This window comes from Sinocyclocheilus anshuiensis, unplaced genomic scaffold, assembly GCF_001515605.1.
Source record: "Sinocyclocheilus anshuiensis isolate Anshui unplaced genomic scaffold, SAMN03320099.WGS_v1.1 scaffold1053, whole genome shotgun sequence".
NCBI lineage: Eukaryota > Metazoa > Chordata > Actinopteri > Cypriniformes > Cyprinidae > Sinocyclocheilus > Sinocyclocheilus anshuiensis.
Genome location: NW_015555711.1, coordinates 337,371 through 354,051, shown reverse-complemented (window position 1 = coordinate 354,051; position 16,681 = coordinate 337,371). Strand labels below are relative to the sequence as shown.

General features: G+C 36.8%; 2 protein-coding genes across 4 annotated transcripts in view; both read left to right on the top strand.

Moving 5' to 3' along the window:
• LOC107672015 (ubiquitin-like modifier-activating enzyme 1) overlaps positions 1 to 4,926 on the top strand; it is a 27,687-nt gene extending 22,761 nt beyond the window's left edge. For all 3 annotated transcript variants that reach the window (XM_016465058.1, XM_016465057.1, XM_016465056.1), the window contains exons 25-26: positions 3,731 to 3,831; positions 3,946 to 4,926. In XM_016465058.1, the coding sequence (XP_016320544.1) occupies positions 3,731 to 3,831; positions 3,946 to 4,081 (237 nt within the window). In that variant the 3' untranslated portion in view covers positions 4,082 to 4,926. The remainder of the gene's footprint in view (positions 1 to 3,730; positions 3,832 to 3,945) is intronic.
• Positions 4,927 to 6,408: 1,482 nt separating this feature from the next.
• Positions 6,409 to 16,448, top strand: LOC107671932 (rho guanine nucleotide exchange factor 3-like). The gene is made up of 12 exons (XM_016464944.1): positions 6,409 to 6,612; positions 6,831 to 6,888; positions 7,001 to 7,063; positions 9,690 to 9,734; positions 9,977 to 10,084; positions 10,186 to 10,350; positions 10,759 to 10,821; positions 10,894 to 10,990; positions 11,069 to 11,145; positions 12,202 to 12,372; positions 12,500 to 12,692; positions 15,293 to 16,448. Exons 1-12 carry the CDS (start codon positions 6,557 to 6,559, stop codon positions 15,538 to 15,540), a joined length of 1,344 nt encoding a protein of 447 aa, XP_016320430.1. The 5' UTR covers positions 6,409 to 6,556; the 3' UTR covers positions 15,541 to 16,448.
• The last annotated feature ends 233 nt before the right edge of the window (positions 16,449 to 16,681 follow it).

The following is a 16,681-nucleotide window of genomic DNA, read 5'->3' as shown; positions in this document are numbered from 1 at the left end:
GGATCGTTTATAGCCTTTTCTCACAGCAGCCAGAATAATTAAATGCATCATTTTGATGGCGGATTGTACTCCATAAAGGATTATGTGTTTATGACACACATGTGAATGAAATTAAATTATATTCCAGTTATAAATGTGCTTCTGATTACAGATAGCCTGGGATTACAAAGATTTGTATTTTAAAGAAAACCAGTTCGAAGGGAGCATAATTTGCTTTTTTAGTTAAAATAATTTCTTAACATGAAATTCGAAGAGTATGACAATTAGAGATTAGACTGAACAGAAATTGAAATCTACACACACACTATACTCATAGTCACCAATGCTGATGTTGTTAACATTAATCATTTGAGAAGAAAGTATAACAATAATAATAATTTGAACTCTTTGATGTGATATGAGCTAACCGATCTTTACATTTAATCACCATTGGTAGCGAGATTTATGGTAATGCTTTTTTCCTCAGTTGGTCAGAACAAACGTGGCAGACTTGTTACTTGTTCTGATGGCAATATACGGTGAAAATTCTTATTTGGGTCATATTCCAAGACGTAGGCTAGAATCTGTGATTGCGAAGTACAGTAAATATCCACACCGGTGCGGTGACTGACTCCCACACATACTCCTCAAAACATTAGCTTCATCTGCGCTGGAGCCGTGCTGACTCACAACCCACGCAAGCTAGATCATTCTGCACACTGCTGCAATTCCAGGTTTTTATTCATCCGCGCTGGAGCCGAGCCGCCGCACAACCCACGCAAGGAAGATAATTCTGCAGACAGCTGCAATTCCAGGTTTTCAAACAGAGATGGCGACAAAGAGGCAAAACTTACGGACTGCAGCTTTAAGAAATTTAAATTAAGAAATGAAGAAAAAGAGGCTTTTTTTGTTTATTTTCATATGGTTGTTAATAGGTTCTGATAATTGTAAAATGTTTGTAGTTGACAAAGGTTAAAGGGATAGTTCACCCAAAAATGAAAATTCTGTCATTAATTACTCACCCTCATGTCGTTCCAAACCCGTAAGACTTTCGTTCATCTTCGGAACACACATAAAGATATTTTTGATGAAATCGGAGAGCTTTCTGGCCCTACATAGAGAGCAATGTAACTACCACGATCACGGCCCAGAAAGGTAGTAAGGACATTGTTAAAATAGATCATGTGACATCAAGGTTTTCACTTTAATTTTATGAAGTTACAAGAATACTTTTTGTGTGCAAAGAAAACAAAAATATCTTAATTTGTGTTCTGAAGATGAAAGTAAGTCTTACGAGTTTGGAACGACATGAGGGTGAGCAATTTATGACAGAATTTTCATTTTTGGGTGAGCTATTCCTTGAAGTCATGTAATTGTCTAAAATAATCCATGTTACTTTAGAAAACTCCTGCCTACAGCTGGGTGATGAAATGACATTTATTGGAAAAGATTGATCAACATCGTAATAATTTAATACGTAATATTACATCGTAGTAATTTTCTTTATTTACGGTACTCAAAGCTCTTCACAACAAATTAATCAAAATAATTGTTTGGTTTAACTTGAAGTTATGACAGAAGTATATTGCTATTGTAGAGTAAAGACTTCTTTTACTTCTAAGTCATCATAATAAAATTATATAATGTATTGAGAAATGTCATACTATCAAGATGTGTTTTTTAACCCATGTTCTAATTTATACATTATAAAAGGTCTGTTTTACAGCACTTTGTTTAAAAAATATAAATAAAAGGAATGTTTATTTGTCTAGTTTTTTTATTAGATTTTTATTTTAAACCATTTAATTGTTAAATGTGTAGAATTAATTTAATTAGACAATTTGATACATTTGTAATCAAAACGGAATTTAGGGGAAAAAAACAATGGAAAACTATAGAAAAAAAATACTATTGATTTCATGTTATCGTACTCTGGAGTTTACTTGTAAACAATGAAATTATATTCAATTCATTTTGAGGTCTAACAAACATGGTCGTGTGAAAAAGTTAGGACACCCTATTGAATTCCATGGTTTTCTGTGTCGGGACATAAAACATTATCTTGTCCTTGGCAGGTCTTAAAATTTGAAAAATAAAACCTCAGATGAACAACAAAACATGACACATTGCATTATTTGTGTCATTGTTTATTTAACAAAAATAAAGCCAAAATGGAAAAGCCATGTGTGACAAAGTTAGGACACCCTTGGTGTTAACAGGAATTAAGAGGGTAAGTAGCAGTCAGGCACTGCTAATCAAATACCTTTGATTAACTGATCATCAGCAAGTGTGAGCACCTCCATAAAAGCAGAAGTTTTGGCGGTTTGCTGGTCTGGAGCCTTCAGGTGTGTGTTAACACGATGCCAAAGAGGAAAGACATCAGCAATGATCTTAGTGAAGCAATTGTTGCTGTCATCAATCTTGGGAGGGTAACACGGCCATTTCCAAACAATGTGAAGTCCATCATTTTACAGTGAGGAAGATTATTCACAAGTAGAAGACGTTCAAAACAGACACCAATCCTACCAGGAGTGGACGTCCCAGCAAATTCACCCCAAGATCAGACTGTAACATTCAGAGAAATGGCAGACAACCCAAGAACTCCACCACAGACTCTACAGGCCTCATTTAACATGTTAAATGATAGTTCATGACAGTACAATTAGAAAAATATGGGACAAGTAATGACATGTTTGTAAAGTTTGCTCTTCTCTCTAAAAAAAAAACATGGCAGCACGGTTTAGGTTTGCAGAGTTGCATCTGTATAAATCCTAAAACTTCTAGAACAATGTCCTTTGAACAGACGAGACCAAAGTGGAGATGTGTGGCCATAATGCACAGTACCATATTTTGTGAAAACCTAAAAAGCATATCAGCACAAACACCTCATACCAAAAGTCAAGCATCCTGGTGGAGGGCTGATGATTTTGGGCTTGTTTTGCAGCCACAGGACCTGGGCACCTCACAGTCATTGAGTCTACCATGAACTCCTCTGTATATCAAAGTATTCTTGAGTCAAATGTGAGGACATACATCCGACAGCTAAAGTTGGGCCAAAATTGGGTGATGCAACAGGACCGTAATCCCAAGCACCCCAGCAAATCTACAACAGAATGGCTGAAAAGAAAAGAATCAAGGGGTTGCAACAGCCCTGTCAAAGTCCAGACCTCATCCTGACTGAAATGCTGTGGCGAGAGCTGTGCATTAACAAATGCCCACAAACCTCAATAAACTGGATCAATGTTGTAAAGAAGAGTGGGCCAGAATTCCTCCAGAACGATGTGAGAGACTGATAAAGTCATACAGTAAATGATTACTTCAAGTAGTTTCTGCTAAAAGTGGATCTACAGGCAATTGAATCATAGGGTGTCCTAACTTTGTCACACATGGCTTTTGCCTCTTGGCTTTATTTTTGTTAAATTATGACAAGGTGTGATACGTCATGTTTTGTTGTTCATCTGAGGTTTTATTTTCCAAATTTTAAGGCCTGCCAAGGACCAGATGATTTTTTTTATTATGTCCCGATACAGAAAAGCATGGAATTCAATAGGGTGTCCTCTAACTTTTTCACATGACTGTATTTAATGCATTTCCTTCATTTAATTTTATGAATTGAATATAATAAATATCAATATTCAATGTAATGGGGGAAAAAGTAGTAATATTATTTGCTTTTTTGCCATGCCCTATTTGTGTCCATCCCTTGTAAAAGCAAACAAATTAATGCCTTTTCACTCTGTTGCTCCCTCAGAATGAACACAAACTGGAGATCACTATGCTCTCTCAGGGAGTTTCCATGCTCTACTCTTTCTTCATGCCTGCGGCCAAGCTTAAAGAGCGGCTGGACCTGCCGTGAGTTGCTTTTTCCTATCTTCAAAGATTTACTAAATTCTAATCATACAGGTGGCAGTGAGGCATATGAGATTGAAGAAAATGAAATGTTTGTCTCTGTTTTTGGTTTCATAGGATGACTGAGATCGTGACTAAAGTGTCCAAGAAGAAACTGGGGAAGCATGTTAAAGCACTAGTTTTTGAGCTCTGTTGCAATGACGAGACAGAAGAGGATGTAGAGGTCCCCTATGTCAGATACACCATCCGCTGAGAGGGTTTTTGGGGTAGGGAAGGGGACTGGTCAGTGGCGGGAAAGGGGTGGCCCACTGGGGATGGGGGAGTATCAGTATGCTTGGAGAGCCCAAAGAGAAACCAATCAGTTTTTTTTTTTTTAATCAGTAACTGAATTCTATAAGTATTATATCTCAAACACCCCTCTTGCCCTATTGGTCGAGCTCTCTAGGGTATGAATCAATCAGGCTGGTTATGTTTAGGATTATGGGGAGCATATGAATCTTTGGCTGTAGCTTATTTGAACTGGTTGTTGTAATGCACAGCTTCAGTGTATGAATTTATCTGTACACAACTCGTCACTCCCTCCCTCCGAATCATCTTCACACCAGTCTCTGTTCCTGTCCTCATGATACTTTTGTGGGCAGCACCATCTTGCTTTGTATTCTGAAGTAAAATATTGACTAATGCCAAAACATGGAGTACAAAGGAGAAGAATCAGTTATGTTCGCTTAATTGTTTCAATTCACTGCCTTGGCTTGATGTCACCTTTAAATGTAACTTAAAGCGCTCTTTTTGGCCAAGGTCTCGGAGCGAGTTGGTCCACTTACTGAACTCCTGCTCTCCCATAGGCCCAGTGGGAACATCCCTTTGCCTCTCTGGCTTCTGTATGGGTTGGGTTGAGGAACTTGCACATAACCTTTTTTTCTCCCCCATTTTTTATTTTATTTTGTTTTTTTCTGGTGTACACCTTGTAGAACATAAATTCGGTATTCTTTCTACTTTGTTAAACTCCAAAAAAAAAAAAAAACGTTACAGTAAAAAAGTGATTTTACTCTGTAATGGGAGCACTTAGTGTGTTAGTGAATAAAGTTGAAAACATTTTCTTGCTTTATTGTCTTTTCTTTGCTACTGTTGTTTTTAAAATGTATCTATAAAGTTAATAAAAGAATCTGCAATTAATCAAACTGGCTATCAGGAATATTTCAGTTGGTAAGATGCACAATACACTTTCAACTTGGAGTGTTTCATTGTTTATAGAAAGAAAAGTCACAATTTAAATATATTTGCTGTTCATGGATATAAACGTTATAATCTTCAATATTTTACGTCAATAATAAATAGCAGAAATAAGTAGTCTAGGTCAATTTTATTAGGATCAAGGCTTTGAATCTAGATAATAGGAGTTTATCCAGTTGTGGAGAAAATTGCGTTTTCATGCGCTGTTGAGTCACTCCACTTTAATTGGGCCACTTCTTGACATGAACCTTTTTGATTTAAATTCATTCCAGTTTGGATGTTACACAGTGCTCTGAGTCACAGTTTTACTGTAAATTAAATGATCCAACTCCTACTGGCCTTTAAATTATAGCACATTGTCTCATTGTATTTCTGTCTAAATTGTACTTTGCCCCCTTTTCTACTGAATTTATCCCTGCTGCAAAGCTGAGAGTGTGATGCTGCCACTATGTGCTTCACATTTGGAACCGTGTTTGTGGTGCTGTATTAAATTTACAAGTTTGCTCATCACATTACAGAATCATTCTGCAGGTTGTTATCTTTCAAGTGCTTGTGGGTGCACTTCATGTGGTTATGTCTCTTTTCAAGAATAAGTACAATTTTAAACCTAACCCTTTTAAAAGCATTTGATTTTGATTACCTAGCATCTAAAGTAGCGTTTTAAATACAGTAAATGTGCAACATATCCAGAAAGTTATCCACTTTGCTGACTGCATTGCCAAGCTCAACCATTAAACCCTGTTACTATCTGAAAAAAAGTACTTTTCTTTTAGGGAAATACAAGTTAAACATTAACACACTAACATTGGTCCCAAAATGATTATTGAGTGACTGCTCTTTTTAGGCTACATTTACGTTATTTAGATGTCTTAAACTTAGCAAAACTTGTAAATACATAGCAATGGAAACCCAATAGCATATTTAACCTCCCGAGATTGACCATCACCACTTTCTGAAGTTAAAGCACCTTATTTCCCAGACATTTTATGAAAAAATAAAAAAAAGCTATGGCCCTTTTTTGTTTTAGGCCATAGCTTTGTATGTTTTCTTCCTGACATGTTTCAAGAAAAGCCAAAGTTTGCATAATTTCTGTGTCATACTGAGTCAGTCATGACCTAATCAACTGAGCCGTAGACACCACTGTATTATTTTCAGAAATGGGTCAGAAGATTTGCTTTAACTTCCGTCCTCTTCAGTTATATGTGGCTGGCGTAATTACACAGCAACTCAAAGATCTGTCAAGACGTTAAGAGAGGCTGATTTGCCTTCGTTCTGCCTGACAACAGGAAGTACATGTTTTTTTCTGACACAGGATGTGGTTTCAGTCATGCAAGTGTAAGAGGAAGAGAGGAGGGCTGAGAGAGAGTGCACATTATCTTTTTTGTATTTTCTTTGAAAAGTAGGAACAGGTGCTTCTAAGATTTATGGTCTGATTTTTAATGTAATACTCTTATAGTTACTGCTGTTTCTTTTCATAAACACATTTGGAGATGCTATGAGAGAGGAAAAGATGGAACTTGAAGAGACGGAGGTTGATACATCACCTTCCTGGTATGACTTTTTCACAAATGATCAATAGCCGCTCAAACTAAATGACATTTTGGTGTTTAACTGTCATTCTGATCAGCTGTTGTGGCCTATAAACTCACTAAAGTCTAATAGCTGTTCACTAATGAACTAACAGATGATCATTTGGATTATACACCTAAGATAATACATTCATGTTTTTTTTCAGTGTCATATTTCCACTTTATTTGATTCTTATTCAGGTCTCCTGTATCTAGAGACAGGCTCCTCACATGCGCCAACCTGTCAGATATCACTGGGGTAAGTTTCGTTTTGGTCGTAGATCTTATGCATATTTTGATGGACAGACCTTAAACTGTAGGTCTTGCTCCTTTGAGGAACACCAATGTATTATCTGTTGGTTTCTGAGCAGAAGAAAAGAAAACAAGACCCAAGTAGTGATGCTGAGCATTCAGCCCGAATCTTGGAGGACTGTGTAAGTTGTTATCTATGATATAAGATGCAACATGCCTGATCTAAGTATGCTGTAAATCATTCTGATAAGTCTTCTAGAGTACTAGATGTTTGAATGTGATTGTTTGAGCATCTGTTACAAAAACAGCCACGATATTTCCTGTTAGTCTGTCTTTAGATGATCTAAAGATAATCAGCGGGTAAAGTTCTTGCCTATATGTTTCAACTTAATAATTGATTATGTATTAAGATTAATGTACGTGGGTTGAAGGGTCTGACATGGTGAAGGTGGTCTACCTGTTTGTGCTCTACACCGGAAACTTGTTGAGACCATGTGACTCCATAACAATCCATGGTTTTCCTGGTCTCTTACACACGACATCTAGAAAAGAGCACTCATCTTTCAAAAGAATTGAAGGAAGTTTACAGTAAAAGAATGAAGCAACTTGTGCTCAGCTGTGAGGAAAAAGCTGACAAGAAAAAAGCTTTACAACTCAGTTTCCTGTCTGAATCCGCTACATGCACACACTCTGAATGATAGCGGTTCAGTCTCACTTGCCGTTGTCGCTGTTTCTTCAAATACTGGCACTTTTGACCCTGTGGACTTTTAGAAAAAGAAACTCTCACGCTAATAAAACACCTGAAATAATGAACAGGTGAAAGCTGTTGATACAACACGGCTTCAATACTGTAAAAACCAATTAGAATCTAGGACTAGAACCATATGTTTTCCAAATTAGGTCTGCTCATATTCTGTGGTGGAAATGACGTTGTGGAAATGGCCTAGTTTTGCTAAGGCTAAGTTTATAGTTAGAATTTATTGTACCCTAAATACATTGCCATTCACACGTTTTGAATACTTTGACAAAATTGCAGCTTGATTAGAAATTATGCAAAAAAAAAAAAAAAAAAGTAATTTCCTTGTTAACAAATTACAAAAGCTGATCAAACTTCTTTAAATAAAAAAAAATGTTGCTGTGGAAATTACATCATAGCTTGTCAGATTTTGATATAAAATAACTTAGACAGATTTATGATTATACCTTTTTAGATGATCATAGTTTTTAAAACAAATTTTACGATTGATTTTTTTTTTTATGACTTATTTTAGTAATGAAGTCTTGGTATATGGTAAGGGTTAAACTGAGTAAAAAAAAAAAAAAATGATGAATGCTGGAAAATGCTTCCAAATTCATTATAACCGTAACATAGCAAAAAGAAAAAAAGAGGCTGTAGTTGAAAAAACACACACTCACTGATTTGTGCGTGAAAGTTTTTGTGTTCTGTGTTATTGTTGTTTACTGATATTTGGTGGAATAAACTCCGAGTGTATAGGTTTACTGCTTTCATCTGCTTGTGGTTATATGCTTGTGCTGGAAAAACAAACTGTATCCAATGTTTACAAAGCGTTGGGGTCTTTAGGAAGCTGAACAAAGTTATCTTCCCCTTACAACCAAAAACACACTTCTTTAGAGACATTCTTCCTGACCGAGTCCCGTGCAGTGCTGCTGCTGCCGGATGAAGCGCGTTGATGGGTGCGACCTCGCTCTCGCTCTGGTCGATGTGTGCGCAGGCGCGCACTTCCGGGAGAAATGCCCATATAAGGAGTTCCACCCTCGTCTACGTCACGAAGAGCCACGATTGAAAAAAAACTCTCTGAAATTTGTACGAACCCGGAAGTAAGATTTTTGGCACAGAAATACTCTGTCATACGTCCAAATAGTTTTTTGAAACTTTGTCCATGCTCAGCATGAGAATCTAACTCTTTAACAGTATAAACAACTCTGAATGCATGAAACAGCATTGTACCCCCCCTTTAAACATAATGCAATGTAGTTCCCCTTTAAAGGCACAATATGTAATTTTCGCCGCTAGAGGGCGCGTATTCAAAATAAACAAAGAGGCAAAGGCTAGTTTGATGACGCCGGGTTATGACGTCATTGGCAGGCGACACAATTACACTATGGACACGGTCCACTGTTCTAGTGGTTTTTGGATATTTTAATAAAAAAATCGTACATATTGTGCCTTTAAAGCAGCATATTGTGCCTTCAAAAAAGCAGCTCACGCTTATAATACATTTATGACTATATAATACATATATAACTGAAGTTTTATTTATAGTAGTAAATAAATAAGATATTGTTCTTGGTGTGAACGGGCCTTAAATTTCACCCACCGAACTTCAATAAAATATTTGAGTGGGTTATAAGCTCTTTGCTGTCTTTTCATAGTTCCCATGTCTGGAGGCGTATATCACATACTGCTGTAACCAGGTTGGGGCAAAAGCTCTGCTCGATCAAAAGAAGCAGGACAGACGGGTCGAGCATTTCCTGCGGCTGTGCCAGGAGTCATCCTTCAGCAGAAAGCTAGACCTGTGGAACTTTCTAGACTTGCCTCGCAGCAGGCTGGTGAAATATCCTCTGCTGTTAAAGGAGATTCAGAAGAGCACTCCACCTGAGCATCCGGACGAGGAAGCGCTGCCACAGGCGGTGAGTTTAGATGCTTTCACATATAGCATACTAACACTGGATATGGATCCAAGTTACTTCTTCCTGAATTAATCATTAGGTACGTCCCAAGGCTTTCATCTGCTTGTGGTTATATGCTTGTGCTGACATCTGTGCTACACTACACGTCTCTTTCAGGAAGACGATGACTTTCCCATCAGTGACCACATACAAGATTCGGAGGTACAGAAATTAATATGCATCCTTGTTCTAGTACATTTCTGCTCAACACAGCAACGGTCTATAAACCTTTAGAGTAGTCAAAACATCATGATCAAGTCTGATAAAGCTCAAATTTCAATTTAACTTTCTCAGTGCCTTGGTGTTGCATGCTAGATATTTAATGGCCCACGATACATTAAAACATAACGATACAAGTACATTTTAACCTTGACCCTTATTCTCTGCTGTTGGCCTCATATTAGGGTCCATGTAACAAAAGAGTCAAACCAGTATATAAAAGTGCTTCAGTCACTGGTATCATAACACCGATGAAGACCCCAGCACTGAAACGCTTGGGCCAGTCCATACAGGTACAATAAACCTCTTCATGCACTCACTCGGCTTTTCTCATCCATCTCAAATATGTATACATATATACTAATATGAATGTATGTTTATTTATTTCCCTCAGCGTTCTATCAGTTTCCGGACAGAGGCTCGGCCGTTGCCCCCAATGCCAATAAGAACACGTCAGAAGGCCTCTTCATTTCCACGCCGGCGGAACAGTCAGCTGTGGAGTGATACAGTTGACAGTCTGAGCCACGAGCTCAGTACCAAAGAGATCAAGAGACAAGAGGTGTGAAAAGCTGCTTGAATTAACACCACAACACAGAGACATGCTTCGTACTCTTTCAAGTTTATTTTTTGCATGATGTCATTCAATTCTTTATTAACAAGTTACACCAGGCTGGTAGTTTTGGCTCGTGTACCTTAATACATTTTTAAAGAGCTTTCAGTGGCCCAACTCTGTCTTCACTACCTTAGTTGTGAAACAGGAAGTGAGCTGGTATACAAAGCCATGTTCTCTATTTCAGTGTCAGAATTTCCTCTGAAAGGCTCTGCCAAAACTGACTGGTAGCAGTTACAAAAGTGTGCGAATTTGTGGTATCTTCAACTTATGTAAGGCCTCATGAGGTTAGCACTACCTGTGCAGTCTTACCCTTCATTTATGTATTATCTACCTTTTTATTTTCTTCACCTGCAGGTGATCTATGAGTTAACCCAGGGTGAGAAACAGCTCATTGAGGATCTAAGTCTAGTGAAAAAGGTTTGTGCAGAATTCAGCAGCTTTGTTTCTACTGTCTTTATGGAGTGAATTTAATTTCAACTCTCCTGACAGGTGTATTATGAACCAATGCTGAAATTAGACATCATGACAGAAAGTGAGCTGGGACAGATATTTGGAACCCTTGATTCTTTAATACCCCTTCATGAAGGTAAATGTTAGTGAACTCTTTGTAGTTGTTTCTTTGAGATATGATTGTGTATTCACAATTATTTACCTGTGCATTTAGATCTTTTAGCTCGTCTTGAAGGTCTTCGTGGAGCAGAGAAGACTGTGCAAGAAGTCGGCCCGACCATGATGGACTGGGTCAGTCTTATGTTTGACAGCCTACCAACATGTAAAGATAATAACAAAACATTGTTGTAGTCCATTTTTCTTAACCCTTTAACTGTCACCCGTCCCCTCTGCTAAGTTTACTTCACTATTTTACTATAATATAATAATCTATTGAATTAATAGGAAGTTGTAGGATTTAAATGAGAAAACATCGCCTAACAAGTCAGCGTTTTTATATCTGAAGTCTCACTGTACATTCTTCACAACGCAAACGTCCTAAGCATGTAAATGGCTATTTGTTTAATGTCGGGAATTGAACATTCCAAAAAGAAAAAGTGCACTTTAAATACCCGGATGATGCACTTAAATAACCGAAAAAACTAAGTGTGGAATCTTGGACACTTCATGCATTCAACTGTCACAACTTTAATTACTTTGCGAAGGGGGAGGGGCTATCAGACTCCAATTATGAATGACAAAATAACCTTATATAATTCATACACTGCATGGTTGAGTACATGGTGTGCAAGTACATAGTGTATAAGTGCATATTGTATAGTGCATCATTTGGTACTCAGTTAACGTTTTGAACAAAATGGTTGAGTGATTGATGAAATTATTCAGACATGAAGCCATATTTGTGCCATATATTGGAGAAATAGTAAGGGTAGTATGCTAGGATGCTAAGATGCAATGCAGCTACCTTTATTGTTGCCTATAAACAATTGGTTGAGTGATTCAGTGATTCACTTTTCAAGACCTGCCACCAGGGTTGCCAGGTTTTGACAGCAAAATCCGCCCAGTTGCTACTCAAAATTACCCCAATCGCTTTCAGGGGGGATCCCCCAGTAAACATCGCATTCTGGAGGGTAAAATACATTTTTTTTGGTGGGGTTCCCCTGATAAAAGTCGCATTCCAGGGGCTAAATATCACGCTATTGGGGTCGCTTCAACCCGCGGACATGGAAAAACATCCTGCAGAATGAATGTTAAAGTAGTCCAATTCCCGCGGACTTGGCAACACTGCCTGCCACCTAATGTTGTAACAATGCAGCTAGTATATCCCTTTATTTCTTGTTACCTCAGATGGAACTAATCCAAAGGATTATAACAGAAGTCAACCTTAAAACTGGAGAGGCTGAGTGTCAGTTTTACAGACGGGGGCTGTGCTACTCAGAAGACAGCCAGAGGGTTTCAGAAATCCAGGCATCTCGTTTTTTATACTGCCATGGTGAACTAAAGAGTACTAAAGGACAGGTAACTGCGTGTTTTTCATCTAAATTGATATTTTATCTTTTCAACAAATGTATAGCATTTCATCATTCCAGTGTTTAAACTAAAAACAATCCACAGAGATATTTTCCTTCTAATTTCTCCTCTCTAGAAGCTGCATGTGTTCCTCTTTGAGCTGGTATTGGTTTTGACCCGACCAGTGGCACAGGATAGGGAAGGACCAGTCCAGTTCCAGGTGTATCGTCAGCCCCTCCCAGCTGCTCACCTCCATCTGGAGGACCTACCTGATGGAGAGCCAAGCAGCTCTGGATCCTTTCGTGGGGCTTTTACGGGCAATGACAAAGGTAGCAGCATTGCATCTTACACTTATAATGATTTATTTATTTATTTATTTTTTCAGTTGAAAGCATATGACGCATACAGGATTGCAATAAAATGATTACCATTGAAATTGAATAAACCGATTATTTAGTTTAACAGTAGCAAAGTGTTTAATTTCTTTTCACTGTATGTTATATTTTTATATTATTATATAATACTCAATATTAAAAAATTTTCAGTATTTTAATATATTTTTTAAAATAATAAAACAAAATTTAAAAATTCATTTTGATTTATCAATTGCTTAAAAAAATAAGAAAAATTAAGGTAACCAGAATGCTTTTTTTTTTTTAATGGAAGAAATTTCAATTTGAATAAACCAACTTTTTTCTTGCAGTAAAAAATATGATTTAAATTTACTAGTGAGTAAACATTATTTTAAAACAGTTACAGTCATATCAATTTAGTTTGACAAAAGTGTTGAATTAAATCAGTGCTTGAAGTGGGCCGGTACGCACCGGTAAGCAGTACTGGTACGCCCAATTCTTGCAATTGGAAAAACGATCACAAATCGAACTTGACAGAAGCGGACGTTTCGTCCTTATAAATATTTAAAAAGTCTTCAGCATCGATATTTTACCAATGATTTACGATTAAAAAAGTTACAGTGACAGTAATTTATTACTTTGTGTCAGAAGTGCACATCAGTGATGCTCAATCCAAATAATATATTTAATTATTTTACATATAATGAGAAAACATACTTGTTCAGTCACGAGTTCATGAATTATAAAAGTTTAAGTTTGGATCGTGCACTTTCACGTCTATGTTCAAAAATGTGAGTGACAGTTGCCTCTGCTATTATCGATGCAACTCTAAAGGCCCATTCACACTGAGGATGATAAACAAATCTGTGAAGTTTCAATTATCGTTCAAATTCTATGAGAAAGGGGAAGAGTATGGAAGCCTATTTCTAGCGAGCAATAAAAAACAGAGAATTGCAAGAAATTAACTCAGAATTCTGAGAGAAATGTCCACATTCCGAGATATAAACTCAGAATTGTCAGAATAAACTCAGAATTACATGAAATTACATGAAAAAAGTCGGAATTCAGTTTATATACAATTCTGACTTTCTTTTGTGTTTACAACATATAGAATTTTAAGACAAAAAGTTCAATTTCCTTTTTTTTCTTTGCAAAAATAGGCTTCCATAGGGATGTCCACATAACAGCTACAGACACAGATGAACAATACCATTGGAATTATGATGATGATGATCAATAAAAACATTGACAGCCAATCAGAATATACCCAACCCGAAAAAACATTTGAACATTTAAAGGCACAATATGTAATTTTCGCCGCTAGAGGGCGCTATTTTACATATAATGAGAAAACATACTTGTTCAGTCACGACTGCTCCATTTATTTGTAATCACAAAAATGCATAAAACAACTCAGTCCATTTAAGTCCAAAGGCATACACGTCTAACACAATAGAAAAACATTGATAATCCCATGTTTGCGTCAACTTCTTTAGAAAGATGGAGAATTCATATACATTTTCAAAGAAATAATATAATGTGAGGATGTTTGGGCGCTGTCCTGTTTCACTATGGCTACTGTTATCCTTTCAGCCAAATTGTGCAAGGTGCAAGAGCATGTCAGGAGAAGTATAATAATAATTAATTACTAATTTGAATCAGTACACTACAACGAAAACAATACCTTAAAAATGAAAAGAAGCAAGTTTTTGCGATTATTAATGGAAACCGATAAACTTCTGGAAAGTCCAAGGATCCAGTAAGCGAATTCAAACAGTTGGACAAAACTGCTAATGCAGAGAAAAACACGGCCAATTTAATCAGAGATTGTGGAGAGAATAGTGACTCACGTCCAGGTGTCAGTAGAAAAGAAGCAAGTTTTTGCGATTATTAATGGAAACCGATAAACTTCTGGAAAGTCCAAGGATCCAGTAAGCGAATTCAAACAGTTGGACAAAACTGCTAATGCAGAGAAAAACACGGCCAATTTAATCAGAGATTGTGGAGAGAATAGTGACTCACGTCCAGATGTCAGTAAATTATTCTTTTCATTGTGTATTTGGATTAAAAGCAAGAATGTTTTATAATGGACACTGGCTGGCTGAGGTGCTATGCGGTGGTAAGAAGTTTAGCGATTCTGAATGTATCCAGTGGAGTTTTAGTGGTCTTTGACGTCTCTCTGTGGTCCTGTTTGGTATCACAGCTTGACTTGTGGTTATTTGTATTGAAAAGGTTTGTGTAATTACTGATCTAATCACTTCTTTTTTTCCACTTCAAGCACTGAGTTAAATACTTTTCACAGGCAACATACATAAATTGTTCAAATTTTCAATATTAATTTCTAAATTATTCAATATTTAAACTTTTCAGTATTTTAAAATGTTTTAAAATAATTTAAAAATAATAATAATACTAAGAAGTTTATTTTGATTTACTATTGCTTTTATAATGCATGCATTAGAGGCTTAAATGTTTAACTGTTTTGTAATTCTATATGCTTTTAATTTAACATCGGATGTGTTTTAATTGCTTTCACTTCATTTTAATTCCACATTTTATTTCTAATTCCCTCCCAGTGAAGAACTGTTTTCGCGTGAGTGCCACAGGGCGCTCCAAGTCTCAATCCCACAGCCTGCAGGCTAATGACTCCTTCAATAAGCAGCAATGGATTTCATGTCTGCGCCAAGCAATGGTCCAATCACGGGACAGACAGGCTCAAAGCAGCCACTGCAAACCCTCCGAGCGTTTAAGCCCTGACCCTGCACTCTATAACAACATAGCTGAACTCAACCTTAACTCTGATGTGGAGATGCCAGACACATAGACCAGGGCCACCGGTGCTTTCCAGTTCATTCACAAACACAGAATTTCACTGTTATTGTAACTGTGTCAGCCGACTTTCTCAGAACAACTGAGATCACACAGTTGCTGTCTTACACCCTGTCTAGAAACTGTGAGAATAATGTCATGTAGCTATATTTGTATACTTCACATGTGGATGTTTGTTGGTGTCAGATGTCTCATAAGGAGAATATTTAATATTAGATTTATGCCTCTTGCTTAACCTGTTTTTGTTGTTGTTTGTTTTTTTACATTGAGAATACTGTGTGATATTTGTTGAATATATGTTTTAGGCTATGTGCCATTGGAACCATCTCTCAGTTCCTCATTCCTTTAAATTGGCACCATTTCTATTTCATATAGTTAATAAACAACAACATTTGTGCAATCTGAACGGTAACTAATCTTAGATGAGTCCAGGATTTTTGTCATTGCATTTTGGTAGCATCAGGGCTAACAGTTCTGCAAGTCTTTCACTGATATAACCTGAATATAGACTAAATGCTAATTTTCTCTTGATATAAATCAACTGTATTTATGTTTTACCTTGAAATGTCCGTTTCAAAAATCATTCTAATGGTACAGTGAATAATAAGGCGAACGGCTTCTTTCCAACGCTCCCCTCGTATGTCTGTTGTAGAAGTGTGTAGCGGTTACGAAATTTTGGCTAAAAAGGCAGATTGCTTTACTGCAGCAATGCATACACGTGTACAGCAATCCACTGTTATTACGACTCATTTAACTATAGGGGGCCCCAAAGTCGCAAAAATACATACAACTATATACAGTTGCTTTATAGGTATTCTGTGCCACTTCTATGCCAAAGGTATTCGTTCCCCTTTTTCATTTCAGTGCATAATCGTTACCGTTTTGTTTTCAATAAACTGACAACTTCCATAAAAGTGGACCTGTTTTTTTTTTATCAAAGCAGCAATATTCCTAACATTAATTTCACTTATTAGATTAGTGCTAGTTTTCACTTTTACTAGTTTTTACTGATGCTATTTCTCAGTCATGTTGTTGTCTGTCAATTATTGTATGAACATTTTTTTTTTGGCAAGAAAATATGATCAACAAAAATACAATATTGAGTTGAATTAAGCTAAAGTATATTTTATGGATAC